Source organism: Salvelinus fontinalis, chromosome 4, assembly GCF_029448725.1.
Source record: "Salvelinus fontinalis isolate EN_2023a chromosome 4, ASM2944872v1, whole genome shotgun sequence".
Lineage (NCBI taxonomy): Eukaryota > Metazoa > Chordata > Actinopteri > Salmoniformes > Salmonidae > Salvelinus > Salvelinus fontinalis.
In genome coordinates this window covers 17,714,264-17,741,508 of record NC_074668.1, presented here as the reverse complement: position 1 = coordinate 17,741,508, position 27,245 = coordinate 17,714,264, and the positions used below count along the sequence as shown (strand labels likewise).

Here is a 27,245-nt window from a genome sequence, read left to right as displayed (position 1 = left end):
TGAGTGATCCAATTCATGTTAAAAAATGTAACGATAAAACGAGCATGAAATCCAAATGGAGATATTCCCTGTTTTATTTTAGAAGATAACCTATTAACAGTAAAACATCAATCGATGTGTCACGCCTCAATCAGACACAAAGGCACATGCCATATCATTAAGCACGGCTTTCGATTCTGTTTTATGAAATTGTGCAAACTCCTAAACATATTGCGGTGCATGTTGGGATACCAAACCATTGCAATGGGTTAAGCAAGGATCATAGAATTCCATCCAAGTTGGCAGGAAGTGTATTTATTTCCGACTTAGGAACTTGTACCTCCAATGTTCAGACGGCTTCTGAACGCACCATTTTATATCCTGCTGTGTGGGGGTTGAGACTAAAGATGTCAAATGTCTTGATTTGGAAATTTAACATGACAATTTTGGGATTCATGTCTTTGTAGTCCTGACGCTATTGAGTGTGATTATACCTGCTGTTGCCTTGTGGCTTTCACGTTCTGACAGTGACGTGATGAAAGCATGCCCCCTGGGTCTATAAAACTGAAAGAAATACCTGGACCTACCTGTCTGATAAGAAACTCTGTTTTCCTTTTCTGTTGTTTTGCTACAGTGTACCCTAATGAATACAACCCTGGTTTGGAGTGAAACATTGTTGTGAGTTGCCTGAAAGGATATAGGGGCTTGATATAGTCCCTTGGGTAGCTCCTCTAAAGCCCTGGGTCAATGGAAAGGGTATATGACACCTGGCAGCCATTGCGGTTTGATAATCTGCCTCTGAATTATTAAAGTTAATCACACTTCGCCTGCCTCATGTCTGTCTGTCTTTCTTATTTTGGAGGTTTGTGGTTCACTGGTTACGCTGTTTAATTCCTCTGTCTGACTTGGTTGACATTTGAATGCAACCAGTGTTTTTACTGTAGACTGATCGTGGTGTGTTTTTATTTGGTAGATTGGCGACCTGAAGGACCACTATCACTTCTTTCACAGCAGGACCATCAAAAGGTCAACTCTCTCCAGTCGCGGTGGCCACAGCTTCATCTCGATGGAGTCCAAGGTAAGCCTCGCCTCACCGTGCTGGCGGGCCACCCCACCAGGTCATCGACACACGCCTGCATTATTGATGAGTCACAGAACACCACCCTTGGTCTCGCCCTGATGATGCGTACATTACAGGGCACAACTGTAGTTCAGTACACCGATGGAAAGTCTACCAGCCATAGCACTGCTGAGCATAGTTGTCATTCAATGAGAGATCTTTGATGAATTATGTATTATATACTGTTGCTGGATATGTTGGCCCTTTTCAACTTTGACTCTGTTTATGACACAAGACTCCCCTTGGGGCAGGAGGCAGTTTTGCCATTGATATACCAGTGTTCTCCCCTTTCCTCTCTCTCCCTTTCTCCCTTCTTCCCCTCAAGTTTCTCTCCTGTGTGAAGGGTTGACAGGGAGGAGATGTTTAAATGTCAGCTGGATCTGCAGTCTGAGCTGGAAGTCTTTCTGCTTCCATCACTACTGTTCAGGGATCAGTGTCATATCATTACCATTCTGATGCCAGTATCGTTTCACTGCTGTTTTCGGGCTGCTCTCTTTCATGGATGCACTGGGGTCAGTCCATGTAGCCGGTTATAGAAATAATCACGTTGTTATGCTTAGTTGTCTAATGACAGTCATCTGTGTGTGTGTGAGTCAGATGGGTGTAGCGGACACACCTTGTGCGCTGTGCGATCTACCTGTTGGCACGCAGGTCTCCATGGTGACAAGGCAGTGATAATGGCTTTATGGCTTGCTGATGCGCCGCCTGGCGCATGTGGGACACAGTCAAAGGTCATGGCTGTCAGTAAGTTACCAGCTCAAGGTCGTCGGCTTGGAGAGTGGGTGTGTGACTGACCTCACCCGAGTGAAATTTGGCTCCATTTTCAAACACTCAAAGTACACTGAACAGAAATGTAAAAAAAAAATTTTTTCATGAGCTGAAATAAAACATCCCAGCAATTTGATTAAACTGACTAAACAGTATGATCATTACAAAGATGCACCTTGTGCAGGGGACAATAAAAAGCCACTCTCAAATGGGCAGTTTTGTCACACAACACAATGCCACACATGTCTCAAGTTTTTAGAGCATGCAATTGGCATGCTGACTGCTGGAATGTCCACCAGAGCTGTTGCCAGGTAATTTTATGTTAAATTCTTTACCATATGCTGCCTCCAACGTTTTAGACAATTTGGCACCATGTCCAAATGGCCTCACAACTGCAGACCACGTGTAACCACACCATCCCACGACCTCCACATCTGGCTTCTTCACCTGCGGAATTGTCTGAGACCAACCACCTGGACAGCTGATGAAACTGTGGGTTTGCACAACTGAATGATTTCTGCTCAAACTGTCAGAAACCGTCTCAGGGAAGCTTATCTGCATGCTCGTTGTCCTCACCAGAGTTTTGACCTGACTACAGTTAGGCGTCGTAACTGACTTCAGTGGGCAAATGCTCATCTTCGATGGCCACTGGCACATTGGAGAATTGTTTTTCATGGATGAATCCCAGTTTCAACTAGAGGTCGACCGTCTAATCGGCATGGCCAATTAATCAGGGCCGGTTTCAAGTTTTCATAACAATCGGTAATCTGCCTTTTTGGATGCCGATTATGGCCGATTACATTGCAATCCATGAGGAAACTACGTGGCAGGCTGACCACTTGTTACGCAAGTGCAGGGTCAAAAGGACCTTGTGGCTGCAATGAGTAAGTTGCTAGCTAGCATTAAACTGTTTTTTATAAAGATAAATCTTCACATAATCACTAGTTAACTACACATGGTTGATGATATTCCTAGGTTAACTAGCTTGTCCTGCGTTGCATATAATCAATGCGGTGCCTGTTAATTTATCATCGAATCACAGTCTAATTCAACTTCGCAAAACAGGTGATGATTTAACAAAAGTGCATTTGCAAAAAAAAAGCACATTCGTTGCACAAATGTACCTAACCATAAACATCAATGCCTTTCTTAAAATCAGTACACAGAAGTATGTATTTTTTTTTTTTACACCTGCATATTTAGTTAACCTGTCTAGGACTGGGGAGCAGCTAGCGGCACCCCCCCCCCCCCCCCCCCCCCCACCCCCACTGAAAAGGCAGAGCTGCAAAATTCCCCCAAATTTTTTTTTTAAATATTTAACTTTCACACATTAAAGTCCAATACAGCTAATGAAAGACACAGATCTTGTGAATCCAGCCAACATGTCCGATTTTTAAAATGTTTTACAGGGAAGACACAATATGTAAAGATGTAAATCTATTAGCTAAACACATTAGCATAATCCACCATCTTTTCTTTGTCCACCAACACCAGTAGCTATCACCAATTCGGCTAAACTAAGATATTGATAGCCACTAACCAAGAAAAAACCTCATCAGATGACAGTCTGATAACATATTTATGGTATAGGATAGGTTTTGTTAGAAAAATGTGCATATTTCAGGTAGATGTCATAGTTTACAATTGCACCCACCGTCACAAATGGACTAGAATAATTACATAGAGCAACGTGTTTACCTAATTACTAATCATCAAACATTTCGTAAAAATACACAGCATACACTAATCGAAATACACAGATCCTGTGAATACAGACAATATTTCAGATTTTCTAAGTGTCTTACAGCGAAAACACAATAAATCGTTATATTAGCATAGCACATATGCAAACGTTACCAGAGCATTGATTCTAGCCAAAGAGAGCGATAACGTAAACATCGCCAAAATATATAAATTTTTTCACTAACCTTCTCAGAATTCTTCCGATGACACTCCTGTAACATCATATTACACAATCCATATACAGTTTGTTCGAAAATGTGCATATTTAGCCACCAAAATCATGGTTAGACAATGACAAAAGTAGCTCAGCTGGTCAGAAAATGTCCTGCACCATATTAGACAGTGATCTAGTCTTATACATAAATACTCATAAACTTGACTAAAAAATACAGGGTGGACAGCGATTGATAGACAATTTAATTCTTAATACAATCGCGGAATTACATTTTTTAAATTATCCTTACTTTTCAATACAGTTTGCGCCAAGCGAAGCTACGTCAAACAAGATGGCGTCCTAAGCCATTAACATTTTTCGACAGAAACACGATTTATCATAATAAATTGTTCCTACTTTGAGCTGTTCTTCCATCAGAATCTTGGTCAAAGAATCCTTTCTTGGGTCTAATCGTCTTTTGCTCGAAAGCTGTCCTCTTGCCATGTGGAAATGCCCACTGCGTTCGGCATGAACTGGAAACCTGCCCGGCGCTTCAAAGTGTCTCAGAAATAAATGTCCCAAAATCGCACTAAACGGGTATAAATTGCTATAAAACGCTTTAAATTTACTACCTTTATGATGTTTTTAACTCCTATAACGAGTAGAAACATGACCGGAGAAATATTACTCCCTACACTAATGCTTGGAACAAGTGCGGGTCGGTGGCCACCGCGCGCCTGACGCAGCTGGAAAAGAGTTCCTACCTACAGGTTTTTTTGATTTATAGTGGCTGTGATTGGGCAATCGACACCATTCAAATCGTCATCACGTAAAGGCATCCAGGGGAAGACGTAAGCAGTGTCTGTATGCTCATAGCTTTAACAGTGGCTTTTAAACTGACTCCATATCAGGGGCCAAAATGTGTGAAATCTGACTCCATGTCAGGGAAATTGCTGTAGAATGAGTTCTGTTCCACTCAGAGACAAAATTCCAACGCCTATAGAAACTATAGACTGTTTTCTATCCAATAATAGTAATAATATGCATATTGTACGATCAAGAATTTAGTAGGAAGCCGTTTAAAAAAATGACACGATTTACATAAATAGTGACAACAGCACCCCCTAGCCTCAACAGGTTAAAAGAAATTCATGTTGGCAGGCAATATAACTAGGGAAATTGTTACTACTTTTGCGCTCAGTGCAAGCAGAGTCAGGGTATATGGAACAGTTTGGGCCGCCTGGCTCGCTGCGAACTGTGTTTCTTCCTAACAAAGACCGTCATTTATTTGACAGAATTTTACATAATTATGACATAACATTGAAGGTTGTGCAATGTAACAGCAATATTTAGACTGAGGGTTGCCACCCGTTCGACAAAATACGGAATGGTTCCGTATTTCACTGAAAGAATAATCGTTTTGTTTTCGAAATGATAGTTTCCGGATTTGACCATATTAATGACCCAAGGCTCGTATTTCTGTGTGTTTATTATATGATAAGTCTATGATTTGATACAGCAGTCTGACTGAGCGGTGGTAGGCAGCAGCAGGCTCGTAAGCATTTATTTAAACGGCACTACTGTGTTTCCGAGCAGCTCTTAGCAATGCTTGATGCACAGCACTGTTTGACTTCAAGCCTATCAACTCCCGAGATTAGGCTGGCAATACTAAAGTGCCTATAAGAACATCCAATAGTCAAAGGTTTATGAAATACAAATTATTTTTTTATTTCACCTTTATTTAAAACCAGGTAGGCAAGTTGAGAAGAAGTTCTCATTTACAACTGCGACCTGGCCAAGATAAAGCAAAGCAGTTAGATGTGTCAAACAACACAGAGTTACACATGGAGTAAAACAAACATACAGTCAATAGTACAGTAGAAAAATAAGTCTATATACAATGTGAACAAATGAGGTGAGATAAGGGAGGTAAAGGCAATAAATAGGCCATGGTGGCGAAGTATATACAATATAGCAATTAAAACACTGGAATGGTAGATTTGACAGTAGATGAGTGTGCAAAGTAGAAATACTGGGGAGCAAAATAAATAAATACAGTAGGGGGAGAGGTAGTTGTTTGGGCTAAATTATAGATGGGCTATGTACAGGTGCAGTGATCTGTGAGCTGCTCTGACAGCTGGTGCTTAAAGCTAGTGAGAGAGATGAGTGTTTCCAGTTTCAGAGATTTTTGTAGTTCGTTCCAGTCATTGGCAGCAGAGAACTGGAAGGAGAGGCGGCCAAGGGAGGAATTGGCTTTGGGGGTGACCAGTGAGATATACCTGCTGGAACGTGGGCTACGGGTGGGTGCTGCTATGGTGACCAGCGAGCTGAGATAAGGGGGGACTTTACCTAGCAGGGTCTTGTAGATGACCTGGAGCCAGTGGGTTTAGCGACGAGTATGAAGTGAGGGCCAGCCAACGAGAGCGTACAGGTCGCAGTGGTGGGTAGTAAATGGGGATTTGGTGACAAAACGGATGGCACTGTGATAGACTGCATCCAATTTGTTGAGTAGGGTGTTGGAGGCTATTTTGTAAATGACATCGTCGAGGATCGGTAAGATGGTCAGTTTTACGAGGGTATGTTTGGCAGCATGGGTGAAGAATGCTTTGTTGCGAAATAGGAAGCCGATTCTAGATTTAATTTTGGATTGGAGATGTTTAATGTGAGTCTGGAAGGAGAGTTTACAGTCTAACCAGACACCTAGGTATTTGTAGTTGTCCACATATTTTAAGTCAGAACCGTCCAGAGTAGTGATGCTGGACGGGCGGGCAGGTGCAGGCAGCGATCGGTTGAAGAGCATGCATTTAGTTTTACTTGTATTTAAGAGCAGTTGGAGGCCGCGGAAGGAGAGTTGTATGGCATTGAAGCTCGTCTGGAGGGTTGTTAACACAGTGTCCAAAGAAGGGCCAGATGTATACAGAATGGTGTCGTCTGCGTAGAGGTGGATCAGAGAGTCGCCAGCAGCAAGAGCGACATCATTGATTGTATACAGAGAAGAGAGTCGGTCCAAGAATTGAACCCTGTGGCACCCCCATAGCGACTGCCAGAGGCCCGGACAACAGGCCCTCAGATTTGACACACTGAACTCTATCAGAGAAGTAGTTGGTGAACCAGGCGAGGCAGTCATTTGAGAAACCAAGACTGTTGAGTCTGCCAATAAGAATGTGGTGATTGACAGAGTCGAAAGCCTTGGCCAGGTCAATGAATACGGCTGCACAGTATTGTTTCTTATCGATGGCGGTTAAGATTAGAGGTCGACCGATTTAATCGGAATGGCCGATTTAATTAGGGCCGATTTTCAAGTTTTCATAACAATCGGAAATCTGTATTTTTGGACACCGATTTGGCCAAATTATTATTATTTAAAATAAAATAAAAGTTTTACACCTTTATTTAATCTTTATTTATCTAGGCAAGTCAGTTAAGAACACATTCTTATTTTCAATGACGGCCTAGGACCGGTGGGTTAACTGCCTTGTTCAGGGGCAGAACGCCAGATTTTTACCATGTCAGCTTATAACCAGGTTAAATTGTGTCACTTCTCTTGCATTCATTGCACGCAGAGTCAGGGTATATGCAACAGTTTGGGGTGCCTAATTTGCCAGAATTTTTCGTAATTATGACATAACATTGAAGGTTGTGCAATGTAACAGGAATATGTAGACTTATGGATGCCACCCGTTAGATAAAATACTGAACGGTTCCGTATTTCACTGACAGAATAAACGTTTTGTTTTTGAGATGATAGTTTCCGGATTCGACCATAGTAATGACCTACGGCTCGTATTTCTGTGTGTTATTATGTTATAATTAAGTCTATGATTTGATAGAGCAGTCTGACTGAGCGATGGTAGGCACCAGCATGCTCGTAAGCATTCATTCAAACAGCACTTTCGTGCGTTTTGCCAGCAGCTCTTTGCTGTGCTTCAAGCATTGCGCTGTTTATGACTTCAAGCCCATCAACTCCCGAGATTAGGCTCGTGTAACCGATGTGAAATGGCTAGCTAGTTAGCGGGGTGCGCGCTAATAGCGTTTCAAACATCACTCGCTCTGAGACTTGGAGTAGTTATTCCCCTTGCTCTGCATGGGTAACGCTGCTTCGAGGGTGGCTGTTGTCGATGTGTTCCTGGTTCGATCCCAGTTAGGGGTGAGGAGAGGGAAAGAAGCTATACTGTTACACTGGCAATACTAAAGTGCCTATAAGAACATCCAATAGTCAAAAGTATATGAAATACAAATCGTATAGAGAGAAATAGTCCTGTAATCCCTATAATAACTACAACCTAAAACTTCTTACCTGGGAATATTGAAGACTCATGTTAAAAGGAACCACCAGCTTTAATATGTTCTGAGCAAGGAACTTAAACGTTAGCTTTCTTACATGGCACATATTGCACTTTTACTTTCTTCTCCAACACTTTGTTTTTGCATTATTTAAACCAAATTGAACATGTTTCATTATTTATTTGAGGCTAAATTGATTTTATTGATGTATTATTTTAAGTTAAAATAAGTGTTCATTCAGTATTGTTGTAATTGTCATTATTACAAATTCATTTGAAAAAAAACGTCCGATTAATCGGTATCGGCTTTTTTTGGTCCTCCAATAATCGGTATCGGCGTTGAAAAATCATAATCGGTCAACCTCTAAGATATCGTTTAGGACCTTGAGCGTGGCTGAGGTGCACCCATAACCAGCTCTGAAACCAGATTGCATAGCGGAGAAGGTACGGTGGGATTCGAAATGGTCGGTGATCTGTTTGTTAACTTTGCTTTCGAAGACCTTAGAAAGGCAGGGTAGGATAGATATAGGTCTGGAGCAGTTTGGGTCAAGAGTGTCCCCCCCTTTTGAAGAGGGGGATGATCGCAGCTGCTTTCCAATCTTTGGGAATCTCAGACGACACGAAAGAGAGGTTGAAAAGGCTAGTAATAGGGGTGGCAACAATTTCAGCAGATAGTTTTAGAAAGTGAGGGCCAGATTGTCTCGCCCGGCTGATTTGTGGGGGTCCAGATTTTGCAGCTTTTTCAGAAAGCATGAAAGCATTTTTGCAGCTTTTGCAAAGCATGACCAGCCGTAGAAAAATGTGTATTGAAATTCTCAACTATAGTGGATTTATCGGTGGTGACAGTGTTTCCTATCCTCAGTGCATTGGGCAGCTGGGAGGAGGTGCTCTTATTCTCCATGGACTTTACAATGTCCCAGAACTTTTTTGAGTTTGTTGCAGGAAGCAAATTTCTGCTTGAAAAAGCTAGCCTTGGCTTTTCTAACTGTCTGTGTATATTGGTTTCTAACTTCCCTGAAAAGTTGCATTTCACGGGGGTTGTTCGATGCTACTGCAGAACGCCACAGGATGTTTTTGTGTTGGTTAAGGGCAGTCAGGTCTGGAGAGAACCAAGGGCTGTATCTGTTCCTGGTTCTAAATTTCTTGAATGGTGCATGCTTATTTAAGATGGTGAGGAAGGCATTTTTTAACCAGGCATACTCTACTGACAGGATGAGGTCAGTATCCTTCCAGGATACCTGGGCCAGGTTGATTAGGAAGGCCTGCTCGCTGAAGTGTTTCAGGGAGCGTTTGATAGTGATTAGTGGAGGTCGTTTGACCGCTGACCCATTACGGATGCAGGCAATGAGGCAGTGATTGCTGAGATCTTGGTTGAAAACAGCAGAGGTGTATTTGGAGGGCAAGTTGGTTAGGATGATATCTATGAGGGTGCCCATGTTTATGGCTTTGGGGTTGTACCTGGTACATTCATTGATAATTTGTGTGAGATTGAGGGCATCAAGCTTAGATTGTAGGATGGTCGGGGTGTTATGCTTGTCACAGTTTAGGTCACCTAGCAGCACGAGCTCTGAAGATAGATGGGGGGGGAATCAGTTCACATATGGTATCCAGAGCACAGCTGGGGGCAGAGGGTGGTCTATAGCAGGCGGCAACGGTGAGAGACTTGTTTATAGAGAGGTGGATTTTTAAAAGTAGAAGTTCAAATTGTTTGGATACAGACCTGGATAGTAGGACAGAACTCTGCAGGCTATCTCTGCAGTAGATTGCAACACCACCCCCTTTGGCCTGTCTATCTTGTCTGAAAATATTGTAGTTAGGGATGGAGATTTCAGAGTTATTGGTGGTCTTCCTAAGCCAGGATTCAGACACGGCTAAGACATCCGGGTTGGCACATTGCGCTAAAGCAGTGAATGAAACAAACTTAGGGAGGAGGCTTCTAATGTTAATATGCATGAAACCAAGGCAATTACGGTTACAGAAGTCATCAAAAGAGAGTGCCTGGGGAATAGGAGTGGAGCTAGGCACTGCAGGGCCTGGATTCACCTCTACATCACCAGAGGAACAGAGGAGGAGTAGGATAAGGGTACGGCTAAAAGCTATGAGAATTGGACATCTAGGACGTCCGGAACAGAGTTAAAGGAGCACTTTTCTGGGGGCGATAAAATAGATTCAAGGTATAGTGTACAGACAAAGGTATGGTAGGATGTGAATACAGTGGCGGTAAACCTAGGCATTGAGTGATGATGAAAGAGATATTGTCTCTACAAACATCATTGAAACCAGGTGATGTCATCGCATGTGTGGGTGGTGGTACTGAAGGGTTGGATAAGGTATAATGAGCAGGGCTAGAGGCTCTACAGTGAAATAAGCCAATAAACACTAGCCAGAACAGCAATGGACAAGGCATATTGACATTACGGAGAGGCATGCTTAGCCAAGTGATCATAAGGGTCCAGTGAGTAGTGAAGGTTGGTTGGGGTCACGGCGATTCAGACAGCTAGCCGAGCCATGGGTAACAAGCTAGCAGAAGATGGAGGTCTGTTTTTAGCCACCCCGTGTGTTTCCGTCGGTAGATTAGTGGGGTTCCGTGTGGTAGAGGGGACCAATTCAATTGTCAAAATAGTTATTGTGTCCCAAGAAGATAGCAGCTGATATGCTCAAGACAGCTAACGATTAGCGGGCCGCAGTTAGCAGATGGGCGTTCAGGTTACGTCGCGATGGAGGGGCCAGTTGAATAACTCCCTCGGGCAGATAACGTCGGTATTCCAGTCGTGAAGGCCCGGTGGGGCTCCGCATCGGCAGTTAAACGGGTCCGGATAGGTGATTGTAGCCCAGGAGTGGCTGATGGAACTCTTCAGCTGGCTAGCTCCGGGATAATTGGTGTTTGCTCCGGAATTGACGTTAGCCTATAGTCACTCGGATAGCAGCTAGTTAGCTGCAAGATCCAGGTGTAAATGTCATAATTCCTATAATAACTACAACCTAAACTTCTTAACTGAGAATATGAACCACCAGCTTTCATATGTTCTGAGCAAGGAACTTAAACGTTAGCTTTTTACATGGCACATATTGCACTTGTACTTTCTTCTCCAACACTGTTTTTGCATTATTTAAACCAAATTTAACACGTTTCATTATTTACTTGAGACTAAATAGATTTTATTTATGTATTATATTAAGTTAAAATTAAAGGGGTCATTCGGTATTGTTGTAATTGTCAATATTACAAATATTGGTATCGGCTTTTTTTGGTCATCCAATAATCGGTATATCGGCGTTGAAAAAAATCATAATTGGTCGACCTCTAGTTTCAACTGTATCGGGCAGATGACAGAGTGATGTCAACGTTGTGAACAGACTGCCCCATGGTGGGGTTATGGTATGGGCAGGCATAAACTACAGACAATGAACACAATTGCTTTTTATCGATTGAAATTTGAATGCACAGAGATACCGTGACGATCCATTGTCGTGCCATTCAACCGTCGCCAGCATGTTTCAGCATGATAATGCACGGCCCCATGTTGCAAAGATCTGTACTCAATTCCTTCAAGCTGATAATGTTCCAGTTCTACCATGGCCGGCATACTCACCAGACATGTCACCCATTGAACATGTTCGGGATGCTATGGATCAACGTGTATGACAACGCGTTCCAGTTGCCGCCAATATCCAGCAACTTCGCACAGCCGTTGAAGAGGAGTGGGACAGCATTCCACAGGCCAAAATCAACAGCCTGATCAACTCTATGTGAAGTAGATGTATTGTGCTGCATGAGGCAAATGGTGGTCACACCAGATACTGACTGGTTTGATGAACCACACCCCTACCTTTTTGTTTGTTTTTAAAGGTATCTGTGACCAACAGATGCATGTCTGTATTTCCAGTCATGTGAAATCCATAGATTAGGGCCTAATTAGTTTATTTCAATTGACTAATTTCCTTATATGAATTAACTTAGTAAAATCTTTGAAATTGTTGCGTCTATTTTTGTTCAGTGTAATCACTGATTATAACAGATTTGGATAGGTATAGGCAAGGACCCCCATCACTTTGCTTCTATCTATACTTTCATGTCAGATCAGTGATCCCACCAAGGAAGGAAGCATTTCTAAAGTGCCATTTCAGCCGACGCTTCTACAGTATAGATGGATTTTTTTGGGATCCTGGTTGCCCTTGGTTACAGACCAAGTCAGCGGGAGATACTGCAAGAGAGAGCCACCTCCAAATCCTTAAGAAGGGGGAATGCAGAAGCAGTTGTATTTCAGGAGTCCAATTCACCATCTGGAGAGGGAGGATCCGTCTGTGGACTCTCAGGTCAGTGGTGGAACTAATGGAGGACTGGCTGCCGGCTGTCGGACTTCCTGTCTAGGTGACGGTCTGAGGACCGCCGCATTAGGCTTACCGCTTATCATCTGTTACACAAACACACATGGACATTGGGTGGGCAGACAGACAGGGAGCTCTAGACAGACACACACACACACACACACATATAATGATGTCTCTGCTGTTCTGAGCTTAATGAGGTGTGTAAATGGTTGCTTTGAAACTGATGACAGACTTGTTGAAATGAGCAGAGACTTGTGCCTGCTCTGTCTTCACATGATCATCGCCATCCATCACTGTTACAAATATTTTTTATTTTTTGACTTAGATTTCATAATCCAGAATGTTCCCCCCCCCTTTCTGCCTGTGTTTTTCTCATTCTATCCCCCCTTTTCTAACACCCTTTCCTCTCCTCTCTCTCAATCACACTCACTCTCTCTTTCTGCCAGTGTTTTTCTGTGTCCATCCCTCTTTTCCCTCCTCTGCTCTCTGTAGAAACTGACAGATTGTTTTAGTAGGTCATACTTCACTCCGATAGGATTCTTTCTTCCACTCCCACTTTCTTTTTAGCTTTGTATGAATGTTAAAGTCGATCACCTCCGTCTCTGGTTTGTTATTGTTTTACCTGAACGATTAGGCTACCTAGGGTAAAAGTGAAAGGCAGCAGTCGTTATAAAAATAATCCTACCCAACGCTTCCAAATTTCTGAGATGAGCTTGCCAAGGAATTCCTTGAAACGAACCCATTAGGTTTGAGAGCTTGATTGTGACCTGAGAAATTTGTATGCGTGTTCACATTTTTTTGTCAGCCAGTATTTTATTTTGTGTACTTATCCACAAACATCCCTCCATCTTCCATTGTCAAGTTAGTTTTGCATGACCTGGTGCCCCGGGTGGGTGGAGATTCCACCACCTATTTAAAACTAACTCGCCCATTGTCCACTCTGAACATGCTTGCCCAACAACCATGCGTATTCATGTTCAACCATTGGCTATGTTTTGATGCTTTTTTTCTTCTTCACTGTGCAATGGTGTGGCCTCTGCTATAGGTGGAGTGGATTCAGCAGCAGGTGGTAAAGAGGCGGATCAAGAGGGATTACAAGGCGGCCCCTCCCCCCCTCACCAGCCCCGCCCAGACCAGCTCCGCCCAGTCCATATTCTTCAATGACGCCAAGTGGAGCAGTATGTGGTACATAGTGAGTATGCGGACCACACCCTAGCTCTCAGGGTCAAGGGTCACCAGATCTACTTAATGGAGGTCTCCATAAGGGGGAGGGGGGAGTGTGTGCATGCACCTTGGTTGTAGTGTGCCTAAGAGTGTCGTGCCTCAAAGGCAAATGTCTAGATGACTTTTCAAACATTTTCCTGAGATTTCAAATGACATTCATAGGAATGTATATCGCAAAATGTATAGCGCATAGAATTTAAAAAGAAACCTGTCTAGGATCAGCGTGGCGCTAGCGGCACACCCCTCCCCCCCCCCACTGAAAAACCAGTGCCGCGAAATTCAAAAAAAATATATTTTTAAAATATTTAACTTTCACACATTAAAGTCCAATACAGCTAATGAAAGACACAGATCTTGTGAATCCAGTCAACTTGTCCGATTTTTAAAATGTTTTACAGGGAAGACACAATATGTAAAGATGTACATCTATTACCTAAAAACACATTAGCATAATCCACCATCTTTTATTTGTCCACCAACACCAGTAGCCATCACCAATTCGGCTAAACTAAGATATTTATAGCCCCTAACCAACAAAAAAACTCATCAGATGACTGTCTGATAACATATTTATGGTATGGGATAGGTTTTGTTAGAAAAAAGTGCATATTTCAGGTAGATGGCATAGGTTACAATTGCACCCACCGTCACAAATGGAATAGAAAAACTACTTAGAGCAACGTGTTTACCTACTTACTAATCATCAAACATTTCGTAAAAATACACAGCATACACGAATCGAAAGACACAGATCCTGTGAATACAGACAATATTTCAGATTTTCTAAGTGTCTTACAGCGAAAACACAATAAATCGTTATATTAGCATAGCACATAGCACATAGCAGCCCAGCATTGATTCTAGCCAAAGTGAGCGATAAAAGTCAACATCGCCAAAAGATATTAATTTTTTCACTAACCTCAGAATTCTTCCGATGACACTCCTGTAACATCATATTACACAATCCATATAGAGTTTGATCGCAAATGTTTATATTTAGCCACCAAAATCATGGTTAGACAATGTGAAATGTAGACAAGCTGGTCAGAAAAAGTCCTTGCGCCACTTAGACAGTGATCTACTCTTATACATAAATACTCATAAACGTGACTAAAAAATATAGGGTGGACAGGGATTGATAGACAATTTAATTCTTAATACAATTGCGGAATAACATTTTTTAATTTATTCTTACTTTTCAATACAGTTTGCGCCAAGCGAAGCTACGTCAAAAAACATGGCGTCCTAAGCCACTAAAATGTTTCGACAGAAACACGATTTATCATAATAAAAATGTCCTACCTTAAGCTGTTCTTCCATCAGTATCTTGGGCAAAGGATCCTTTCTTGGGAGCAATCGTCTTTTGGTGGAAAGCTGTCCTCTTGCCATGTGGAAATGCCAACTGCGTTCGGGATGAACTGAAAAGCGTGCCCAACTATTCACATCGTTGCAAAAATAAATGTCCCAAAATCGCACTAAACGGATATAAATTGCTATAAAACGCTTTAAATTAACTACCTTATGATGTTTTTAACTCCCATAACGAGTAGAAACATGACCCGAGTAATATTACCCCCTTCACTAATGCTTGGAACAGGTGCGGGCCGGTGTCCTCTAGGCGCATGACGCAGCTCCAAAAGAATGACTAGCCTCAGGGTTTTTTCATTTGTAGGGCCTGTGAACGCGCAATCGACCCCATTGGAATCGTCATCACGTAAAGGCATCCAGGGGAAGACGTAAGAAGTGTCCGTATAGTCATAGCAATATCAGTGCCCTTTTAACTGACTTCAGAACAGTGGCCAACATTTCTGAAATCTGAATCCATGTCAGGGAAATTGCTGTAGAATGGGCTCTGTTCCACTTAGAGACAAAATTTCAACTCCTATAGAAACTATAGACTGTTTTCTATCCAATAATAATAATAATATGCATATTGTACGATCAAGGATTTTGTGGGAAGCCGTTTCAAAAATTACCCAATTAGCATAAATAGTCTAAACAGCGCCCCCATCCCCAACAGGTTAAAAAGATATTGCTGGATATTATTCATTCTAATCAGAAAGCTTTTTTACATGGACGATACATTGGCGATAATATAAGACAAGTACTGGAAACAATAGAACACTATGAAAAATCTGGGAAACCAGGCCTGCTATTCATTGTTGGCTTTCAATGGGCTTTTGATAAAGTACGACTGAAGTTTTTATATATAAATGCCTGGAACATTTCAATTTTGGAGAATATCTTATAAAACAGGTTAAAGTTGTGTATAGTAACCCTAAGTGTAAAATAGTATATAATGGCTACTTCTCAAAGTATTAAACTGTCAAGAGGAGTAAAACAAGGTTGTCCACTATTGGCATATCTATTTATTATGGCGATCGAAATGTTAGCTATTCAAATCAGATCCAGCAATAATATCAACGGGTTAGAAATCCAGGGCTTAAAAACAAAGGTATTGTACGCTGATGATTACTGTTTTCTTTTTAAATCCACAATTTGGATCCCTCCACAGCCTCAGAGGATCTAGATACTTTTACTAACCTCTCTGGATTACAACCAAATTATGATAAGTGTATAATATTGGATCACTAAAAAATAAAACTTTTACATTACCATGTAGTTTACCATTAAAATGGTGTGATGTGGATATACTCGATATACATATCCAGAAATAAATAAATGCTCTCCAATAATGTTAATAAAATTACCAAAAATGGACAAGATTGTGTTACCATGGAAAGGAAAATACCTGTCTATTTGTGGAAAAAATCGCCCTGAATTAACTCTTTAGTCATATCCCAGTTTACCTATTTGCTTATGGACTTGCCTACAGTCTTGGCCAAAAGTTTTGAGTGACGCAAATATTAATTTCCACAAAGTTTGCTGCTTCAGTGTTTTTAGATATTTTTGTCAGATGTTACTATGGAATACTGAAGTATAATTACAAGCATTTCATAAGTGTCAAAGGCTTTTATTGACAATTACATGAAGTGGATGCAAAGAGTCAATATTTGCAGTGTTGATCCTTCTTTTTCAAGATCTCTGCAATCCGCCCTGGCATGCTGTCAATTAACTTCTGGGCCACATCCTGACTGATGGCAGCCCATTCTTGCATAATCAATGCTTGGAGTTTGAGTTTCTGTTTGTCTACCCACCTCTTGAGGATTGACCACAAGTTCCCAATGGGATTAAGGTCTGGGGAGTTTCCTGGCCATGGACTCAAAATATCAATGTTTTGTTCCCCGAGCCACTTAGTTATCACTTTTGTCTTATGGCAAGGTGCTCCATCATGCTGTAAAAGGCATTGTTCGTCACCAAACTCTTCCTGGATGGTTGGGGGCAGTTGCTCTCGGAGAACGTGTTGGTGCCATTCTTTATTCATGGCTGTGTTCTTAGGCAAAATTGTGAGTGAGCCCACTCCCTTGGCTGAGAAGCAACCCCACCACACGAATGGTCTCAGGATGCTTTACTGTTGGCATGACACAGGACTGATGGTAGCACTCACCTTGTCTTTTCCGGACAAGCTTTTTTCCGGATGCCCCAAATAATCCGAAAGGGGATTCAACTTTAGGAGGCGTTCCTGGCGCTTGCTGGACCTTCTTGGGTGCCCTGAAGCCTTCTTCACAACAATTGAACTGCTCTCCTTGAAGTTCTTGATGATCAGATAAATGGTTGATTTAGGTGCAATCTTACTGGCAGCAATATCCTTGCCTGTGAAGCCCTTTTTGTGCAAAGCAATGATGACGGCACGTGTTTCCTTGCAGGTAACCATGGTTGACAGAGGAAGAACAACGATTCCAAGTACCACCTCCCTTTTGAAGCTTCCAGTCTGTCATTCGAACTCAATCAGCATGACAGAGTGATCTCCAGCCTTGTCCTCGCCAACACTCACACCTGTGTTAACGAGAGAATCACTGACTGGTCCTTTTGTGGCAGGGCTGAATTGCAGTGGAAATGTTTTTTGGGGATTCAGTTCATTTGCATGACAAAGAGGGACTTCCCAATTAATTGCAATTCATCTGATCACTCTTCATAACATTCTGGAGTATATGCAAATTGCCATCATACAAACTGAGGCAGTAGACTTAGTGAAAATTAATATTTGTCATTCTCTCAACTTTTGGCCACGACTGTACACCTAGCTAACAGTTATTTAAATTTGAGAAGGAAAAACAAATCTATTTTATTTGGAACGGCAAGCCAGACAATATTTATATAATGAATTTGGAGGGCAGAAATTACTAAAGCATTAGACCGCTCACTAAAGGGCTCAGTCATACAAAAGTTATACTAAAATCTGAATTGGTTCTCTAGCAAATTAATAAGAATATCTCACCACATATTCAAGAATGGCCTTTTTCCCTTTATTCAGACTAAACCTCGCACTTTCAGTAATTTGAAAAGGAAATCATCTACCAAATATTGTTATTTTTAAACGAAGCATAGGAAGTTGGTTGCAATTTCGATAAAAAAAAATGAACAAATAATACAACAAATATTGTGGCTAATCTCAAATATACTAATAGTTAAAAAATATATATATTTAAAAAAAAAAAAAGGTATAATCTTTAAAGATGTCATAAATAGGACTGGAGTTGTCACACATGCAACTAACAAAAATATATGGTAATGTCTGCTCAACCCAAAATTACAAACAACTAATTGCAGCATTACCACAAAAAAAATTAAGAGGAAGGGGGGAAAAGGGAACTTGTCTGTTGGCCCTGCATTAAAAGACCATAATTGATTAAATATAAAAGTATACCAGTTTAGTTTAAGGACCAAAAAATTGACAGCTGTGCCATATAGATTGCAAAATAGTTGGTAAGAGATTTTCGACGTACCGATTCCATGGCACATGGTTCATGAACTGATACGCAAAATGACACTGGGTTAAAACTTTAAATTACTATACAAAGTTCTTGCAACCAATAGAATGTTTATACTACCGTTCAAAAGTTTGGAGTCACTTAGAAATTCTTGTTTTTGAAAGAAAAGCACTTTTTTTTTGTCCATTTTAAATTAACATAAAATGTATCATAAATATAGTGTAGATGTTGTAAATGACTATTGTAGCTGGAAACAGCAGATTAAAAAAAAAGTATAATAATGGAATATCTACATAGGTGTACAGAGGCCCATTATCAGCAACCATCACGCCTGTGTTCCAATGGCATGTTGTTAGCTAATCCAAGTTTATCATTTTAAAAGGCTAATTGATCATTAGAAATCCCTTTTTTGCGATTATGTTAGCACAGCTGAAAACTGTCCTGATTTTAAAGAAGCAATAAAACTGGCCTTCTTTAGACTAGTTGAGTATCTGGAGCATCAGCATTTGTGGGTTCGATTACAGGCTCAAAATGGCTAGAAATAAATAACTTTCTTCTGAAACTCGTCAGTCTATTCTTGTTCTGACAAATGAAGGCTGTACCATGTGAGAAATTGCCAAGAAACTGAAGAGCTCGTACAACGCTGTGTACTACTCCCTTCACAGACCAGCGCAAACTGTCTCTAACCAGAATATAAAGAGGAGTGGGAGGCCTGGTGCACAACTGAGCAAGAGGACAAGTACATTAGTGTCTAGTTTGAGAAACAGACGCCTCAAGTCCTCAACTGGCAGCTTCGCACGTAAAACACCAGTCTGAACATCAACACTGAAGAGGCGACTCCGGGATGCTGGCCTTCTAGGCAGAGTTGCAAAGAAAAAGCCATATCTCAGACTAGCCAATAAAATATTAAGATGGGCAAAAGAATACAGACACTGGACAGAGGAACTCTGCCTAGAAGGCCAGCATCCAGGAGTCGCCTCTTCACTGATGACGTTGAGACTGGAATTTTGCAGAGACTATTTAATGAAGCTGCCAGTTGAGGACTTGTAGGGTGTCTGTTTCTCAAACTAGACACTCTAATTTACTTGTCCTGTTGCTCAGTTGTGCGCCGGGGCCTCCCACTCCTCTTTCTATTCTGGTTAGTTTGCACAGTTCTGCAAAGGGAGTGGTACACAGGGTTGTATGAGATCTTCAGTTTTACTGGACAAAAATGTGCTTTTATTTCAAAAACAAGAATTTCTGGCCTCCCGGGTGGCGCAGTGGTCTAGGGCACTGCATCACAGCGCTAGCTGTGCCACCAGAGTCTCTGGGTTCGCGCCCAGGCTCTGTCGCAGCCGGCCGCGACCGGGAGGTCCGTGGGGCGACGCACAATTGGCCTAGCGTCGTCCGGGTTAGGGAGGGTTTGGCCGGTAGGGATATCCTTGTCTCATCGCGCTCCAGCGACTCCTGCGGCGGACCGGGCGCAGTGCGCGCTAACCAAGGGGGCCAGGTGCACGGTGTTTCCTCCGACACATTGGTGCGGCTGGCTTCCGGGTTGGAGGCGCGCTGTGTTAAGCAGTGCGGCTTGGTTGGGTTGTGCTTCGGAGGACGCATGGCTTTCAACCTTCGTCTCTCCCGAGCCCGTACGGGAGTTGTAGCGATGAGACAAGATAGTAATTACTAGCGATTGGATACCACGAAAATCGGGGAGAAAAGGGGGTTCGAAATTCCTTTTTTTTCTCTTTTTTTTAAGTGACCCCAAACTTTTGAACTGTAGTGTATATATGCAAAAAAAGAGTATCTGTAATATTAAAGCTGATCTGACGTTGAGAGGATTTTAAATGCCCACAGCAGTGTCAAATGACTCCGTTCAGACTGCACAAGATATGTAACTCTACACAGAAGGAATACTTCACTCGCTTGTGGCCGCTAGTCACATCCACGTACAAATCATTACTTCCCTTCCATTTTGTGTGTGAGTGCGCTATTTGTAAGCTCTCTGGTCTTTTGCTCTTCTTCTGGGTTCTGTCAATGGTTAACTTGGCAAAGATAACACCAATACTTTGACCTTAGTTCTTATCAGTCCAGTGTTTTTGGACAGAGGCTAGAGCTTGGACTTTGTCATAAATAATCAATCATGAGTGTTTACTGTTTGATTTTAGGCAGTACTTGTTTAGTACTCTTTGTCCATGTTCATGTCCATTGGCATTTAACCTGGGCATTAGCCTACAACTGACTTTCTCCTGCCATCTCTGGACCTGCTTGACAGCTGTTCAAATGCTTTGTTTCTTTTCTCATTGGACTATTCACTGATGATCTAGAATGATTTGATAGGTTAAAGCAAGAACCCCACTTCATATCTTTCACCAACCCAGACATGTCAGATCAGTGATTAATTCAAGGAACGGAGTGTGGAAATCTGCATTTCAAAAGTATTCAAGCAGGGCCTATATCTATGCGTTCACACTTTTGCCACAACACAGATGTCTCACTGTTCCAGAACTGTAATGACCACTTAAGTGGGTTGCTAGTTTTATTTCAGCACTATTCCTGTGTATGTGTGTGTGTGCCAGCACTGTAACGATGACATCCATAACTGCCAGTCGGACATGAACATAGTGGGGGCGTGGAAGAGGGGCTACACAGGGAAGGACGTGGTGATCACCATCCTAGACGACGGCATCGAGAGGAACCACCCCGATCTCATTCAGAACTACGTGAGTGTGGGTGCGTTTTGGAATGGGGTATGTGTGTTGTAGTAGGAGTGTGTGTGGTGTGTTCAGCCATTGGAGGATTTATGCTGCTCGGCCATAAGAAGACCATGATGGTGAAGGCTTTTCCCTCTGTTTCCAGGACAACCAGGCCAGTTATGATGTCAACGGGAACGACATGGACCCCATGCCCCGTTATGATGCCAGCAACGAGAATAAGTAAGATACCAGGTCACAGCATCACTCGTGTGTGTGTGTGTGTGTGTGTGTGTGTGTGTGGCTCTTCTCTGCCTGGGAGCCCTGTATCCTGTGCCAGTTTGGCTGTCAGTGGTTTTGGACGCTCTCGCCCAAATGCCTTGGCAAATGTTCAGCACTCTGTGGTAGTTTGTTTTCTTAAAGAGACAGGAGGTTAACTAGCCCACTGCTTTAGATGGATCATGGTGTGCTCTTTCCCTCGCTCGCTCACTTTGCCCTTCCCTCTCTTTTTCTCTCTCTCTCTTTCCACCTCTCCCTCTGAGTGGGGCTCGTTGACAAGTCTGTCACAATAATGGGTCTGTTCCAATGTCCATACTAGTATACTGCTTAGAATGCATGGCCCAACTCATTACTTTATTGTAGGTAGTATGCTGCTAGCGAGGCTATTGGAACATAGCCATTAGTGTGTTTTTGCTAGCTACCTAAAGCTTACACACTACACGCATTTTCAGACAGACTTGTGTCTTTCCATCGTCCCAACTTGTCTTGGAGAACGTATTCTAAGTGATCATATAAACATTGAGGGAACACCATTTATGAGCGGTTCTATGAAAGCTGCCCCACACTGTTCATACACTTGCTATGTCCCTATTCAATACGTTTGGTTAGAGACACGAGTGTGGTGGTGGTAGGGGATCCAATTTCTCTGCTCTAGCTTTATGACATGGTACTGATTTTAAGCGGGAGGACTTGCCACTTCTGATCCAGACCAAACAAAGACACCAGAATGGTTTGGTTACACTCCCCTCTACCGACTCAGTCCCTTTCTATAACCAGCAGTTTCTCAGATGTTCAAAGTAAACAGACAATAACCTTGCATCCACTGTGTTTTTGTTACCTATTCTGAGTGCGTGTGTTTCTAGAGGAGAACAAGCTGTTCTTTCTGCTTATGAGGAACACATCTGCTGGTGAATTTGGCCATTTCCATGTGGTAGAATCTCTGCTATAATGTAAAACTCCACTTCCGTGAGCTAAACAAAGGATTGACCTCCAGGATTGATCCAGACAGTGTGTTATTCACCTCGCCCTTTATTCATCGCACAGATGGTCTGGTTCAGACTGACTTGGAGCAGGCATGGCATGGAGATGGGCTGAGAGCAGACGACACAACACACACATATGTAGAGGAGACTCAGGAAGACTATGGCGCTGTGTGAAGCCAAACAGGACTGAAGGATTTTAATGTTGGCTCAACAAACTGTCCATACGGCTGCCATAAGTGTAGAGGTTCCAGCCAGGTGATGGAATACACTACAGTAGAACCTTTAGGCTAGCGAGGGCGTGTGTGTGTTTGAGCATGGGGTTGTGTGTGCGCACCCTGCCTGCCAATGGGTAGATGCTGGGTTGCCATGACAGCGGCCAGTGGTGACTCTTGGCCACTTGTTCCAGATGTTCTCGGCAGGAGGGCTGGTCGTGCAGAGCGAGAGTGTCTTTGCCTCTTCCTCCTCTCCTAAAACCCACTCTTGTTTGTTTGCGCTCGTCACTGAACCTGTCCGCTTGTTGACGCGGCTACAGTCTGGCAGAATGTTACCCTTGCTTGTTGAGTGCTCGGGAACATACAAATCATTGTCTCTTTCACATTGTGAAAATATTTGAGGGCTGTATGTATCCCAGTGCAGCTGCTGCTGCCTCTGAATCCAGGGTCACGTCATTGGGCACCAAAGGGAAGAAGACGTTTTAAATTGCGTGGCCTTATGAACAAGACCCAGCCCCTGCTACTGGCCATGTGGCGACCTGTTCCTTCAGCCCATAGCTTGAACTAAGTCTAACTCTACTCGCTTCTCCCCACTTCTTTTTCTCCATACGTCTCAAATATGCATGTTGTCAGATAGTATACTGACTGTTTGTGCATTCTTCAGTTTTTATTATTTGTTTTTATATGATTTTTTTTTTTACCCCTTTTTCCCCCCAATTTCATGGTATCCAATTGGTAGTTACAGTCTTGTCTCATCGCTGCAACTCCCGTACGGACTCGGGAGAGGCGAAGGTCGAGAGCCGTGCATCCTCAAACACAACCCAACCATGCCGCACTGCTTCCTGACACAACTCCCGCTTAACCCGGAAGCCAGCCGCATCAATGTGTTGGAGGAAACACTGTGCACCTGGCGACCGTGTCAGCGTGCACTGTGCCCGGTCTGCAACAGGAGTCTTTAGAGCGCGATGGGACAAAGGACATTCCTGCTGGCCAAACCCTCTCCTAACCCGGACAATGCTGGGCCAATTGTGTGCCGCCCCATGGGTTTCTTGGTCACGGCCGGCTGCAACACAGGATCTCTAGTGGCACAGCTAGTACTGCAATGCATGCGCACACACAATGTGCCTTTGACCACTGCGCCACTTGAGAGGTCCCAGTATATCTGTTTACATGTTTGTTAATGTGCGCGTGTGAGATTTTTAAATGTGTGTCTGTGTGTCCATCCCTCTTTAGGCATGGAACTCGCTGTGCTGGGGAAGTAGCTGCATCTGCTAACAACTCCCATTGCACTGTGGGAATCGCCTACAACGCACGGATAGGGGGTGAGTATGTGTGTTTCACGTTTCAAGGTTATTTTAAATCTCATTCAACAGTGGTGAGTATGTGAGGGCTTGGGTGTGTGTTCACTCTGTGTGTGTGTCTCAGGGGTGCGGATGCTGGACGGCGACGTGACGGACATGGTTGAGGCCAAGTCTCTGAGTCTGCAGCCGCAGCATATTGACATCTACAGTGCCAGCTGGGGTCCCGACGATGACGGAAAGACGGTGGACGGCCCCGCCTCTCTGGCCAGGCAAGCCTTCGAGAACGGCATCCGCATGGTGCGTCTCGCGCGCACACACTGTACGTTGTGTACACACACACTCACACCAGCGGCCAGTGTTATCAATGCTTCCTTCAAGGCATTTGGATTAAAGAGCTGTGTCTGATTAGCATATTCATGCATGGTATCCATATTCATAAGTATGTTGTGGAGATGGCTCAAAGAAGGAGCTTAGCCTAGGGTTAGGTGGAGGGGAGTGGCATTCACAAAGTCCACTTGCGGTGATGTCAGAGCACCCTCTCTCCTTGCTGAGTCAGAAATGCTGCTGACATTTTGATTGCGGAGAAAGTAAAACAATGGTTAGAGTTTGGTGGTGGGTTACGTACATCTCTGTTTGGCATCGAAGCTGCAGAGGTCTATTGGGCTATTATGAAGCGTGTGTGTGGACATATTTTCCTATACTTGTGAGTACCAGAAGTCCTCACAAGAATAGTAAGCCAAATAAAATTCAGAGAAGTAAGGACATTTTTGCCAGTCCTCACTTGTGAAAAGGCTATTTTAGGCTTAGAATTAGGGTTAGGCTTAGAATTAGGGTTAGGGAAAATATACTTGAATGGGAATCACTTGTTGGTCCCCAAAAAGTCCTCAAGTATAGTAAGACATAGCTGTGTGTGTGACTTGCTTTCTTGGGCAAATGTTCTATGTTTTTTTTTTGTCTATCTTTTCTGCCTCCCTCTTTCTTTAAGAAGTCACCTTCTCTCTTCCTGCGCTCTCTCCCTCGCCTCCCTTCATAGCTGGTCCAAGTTGTCCGTCAGCGTTTTCTCCCGTCTGATCCACTCTTCACTCAGAGGGGCTTCTCTCTCTTATCACTGGCTGACAGAGGCCTTTTGAAGTGCTACCCTCCACCTTTTATCCTCTCTGTGTGTGTGTTTGACTGATAGTCAGAGCTCAGAGCGATAGGCTTCCTCCCGTGTCCCTACCAATCACACAGAGATTTTGGCTTTTTTTTAGGATCCCCATTAGCTGTGGCGACAGCTTGTCTTACTTGGGTCCGACACGTAACGGGAAAGACGTTACAGACAAAATACGTTTTACATTGATTAACGTGTGTTCATTTATCAGTTACGCATACATGTCAATACATAGACACAACAAGTAGGTTACATAAGAGAAGCACTCACAGAAATAGAACAAAGCATTTTAGAATTCCCCCTCCACTGCTGCGTTCACTTGCTATTACCATTTCAGCATTCAGGTGGCGGGAGAACTTTCTTTGTTGCCGGGCGCAGGAAGTCCCGCCTATGATCTAATTTATATTGATTTGATTTCCTGCCAGGGAAGGAAGGGGCGCGGCTCCATCTTTGTGTGGGCGTCAGGGAACGGCGGGCGGAGCCGGGACCACTGCTCCTGTGATGGCTACACCAACAGCATCTACACCATCTCCATCTCCAGCACCGCTGAGAGCGGACGCAAGCCCTGGTACCTGGAGGAGTGCTCTTCCACCCTCACCACCACCTACAGCAGCGGAGAAAACTATGACCGGAAGATAGTAAGTCTGTCTCTGAGGGGGAGGGATAAAGGGTATGTGGATGTTCCTCCACTCTTACCACAACATGCAACAGCAGAGAGAGGACAGAACTAGTGTGTGTGTGAGCGAGAAAGTGTGCTAATACCGCTATGTGGTGTTATTTAGGCCGACTAGATGGCATACTAACATGTAACTAATTCCTGTGCGGGCAAAGCCAGACAAACAGGCTTTAGTTGTAAAGCCTGTGACCTTTGAACCCAAGGCTGGGTGAAAGAGGTCATCGTGTTGGGGTCAAGCTGTGTCCTGGGCTGACCCCCTGGCCCAGGGTGCATTGGGACAGACAGTCGGACAGACACAGTGACAGTTGGCCCTTTTGTCCTAGCTTGTCTGGCAGTATCTTGTCACATTCCCCATAGAGGGTCGGAAGACTAAGCAGGGGGAGACTAAGATCCAGCCAGGCCTACGCTGCCATATAGACTCACACAGAACCATGACCAGTACTCAGCACGTACAGTCACACGCATGCGCGCACACAACCAAAAACCACCAATTCAATCCAACCATACCAGGAGGCACCTCATGTCCCAGACCCACTCCAGGGCCAGTATTCATTAAGCATCTCAGAGTAGGAGTGCTGATCTAGGATCCGCTCCCCCCTGTGCATATACAGTGCCTTCATTATGTATCTATACCCCTTGACTTATTCCACTTTTTGGTTATGGTACAGCCTGAATTCAACATTGATTTAAATTGGTTATTACACACAATACTCCGTAATGATTTTTTGCTAATTTATTGAAAATGAAATACAGAAATATCTCATTTACAGTGGGGAGAACACGTATTTGATACTGCCAATTTTGCAGGTTTTCCTACTTACAAAGCATGTAGAGGTCTGTAATTTTTATCATAGGTACACTTCAACTGTGAGAGACGGAATCTAAAACGAAAATCACATTGTATGATTTTTAAGTAATTAATTTGCATTTTATTGCATGGCATAAGTATCTGATACATCAGAAAAGCAGAACTTAATATTTGGTACAGAAACCTTTGTTTGCAATTACAGAGATCATACGTTTCCTGTAGTTCTTGACCAGGTTTGCACACACTGCAGCAGGGATTTTGGCCCACTCCTCCATACAGACCTTCTCCAGATCCTTCAGGTTTCGGGGCTGTCGCTGGGCAATACGGACTTTCAGCTCCCTCCAAAGATTTTCTATTGGGTTCAGGTCTGGAGACTGGCTAGGCCACTCCAGGACCTTGAGATGCTTCTTACGGAGCCACTCCTTAGTTGCCCTGGCTGTGTGTTTCGGGTCGTTGTCATGCTGGAAGACCCAGCCACGACCCATCTTCAATGCTCTTACTGAGGGAAGGAGGTTGTTGGCCAAGATCTCGCGATACATGGGCCCCATCCATCCTCCCTTCAATACGGTGCAGTCCTCCTGTCCCCTTTGCAGAAAAGCATCCCCAAAGAATGATGTTTCCACCTCCATGCTTCACGGTTGGGATGGTATTCTTGGGGGTTGTACTCATCCTTCTTCTTCCTCCAAACACGGCGAGTGGAGTTTAGACCAAAAAGCTCTATTTTTGTCTCATCAG

The 27,245-nt window shown here is 43.3% G+C and overlaps 1 protein-coding gene across 6 annotated transcripts in view; it reads left to right on the top strand.

The window, feature by feature from the left end:
• pcsk5b (proprotein convertase subtilisin/kexin type 5b) overlaps nt 1–27,245 on the top strand; it is a 72,007-nt gene that overhangs the window by 6,826 nt on the left and 37,936 nt on the right. For 5 of the 6 annotated variants that reach the window (XM_055919000.1, XM_055919001.1, XM_055919006.1 and 2 more), the window contains exons 2-8: nt 953–1,057; nt 13,425–13,571; nt 20,988–21,131; nt 21,268–21,344; nt 23,809–23,897; nt 24,001–24,173; nt 25,452–25,664. In XM_055919000.1, the coding sequence (XP_055774975.1) occupies nt 953–1,057; nt 13,425–13,571; nt 20,988–21,131; nt 21,268–21,344; nt 23,809–23,897; nt 24,001–24,173; nt 25,452–25,664 (948 nt within the window). Of the gene's footprint in view, nt 1–952; nt 1,058–13,424; nt 13,572–20,987; nt 21,142–21,267; nt 21,345–23,808; nt 23,898–24,000; nt 24,174–25,451; nt 25,665–27,245 lie in introns of those variants that run through there. The other variant, XM_055919002.1, reaches the window with a different exon arrangement.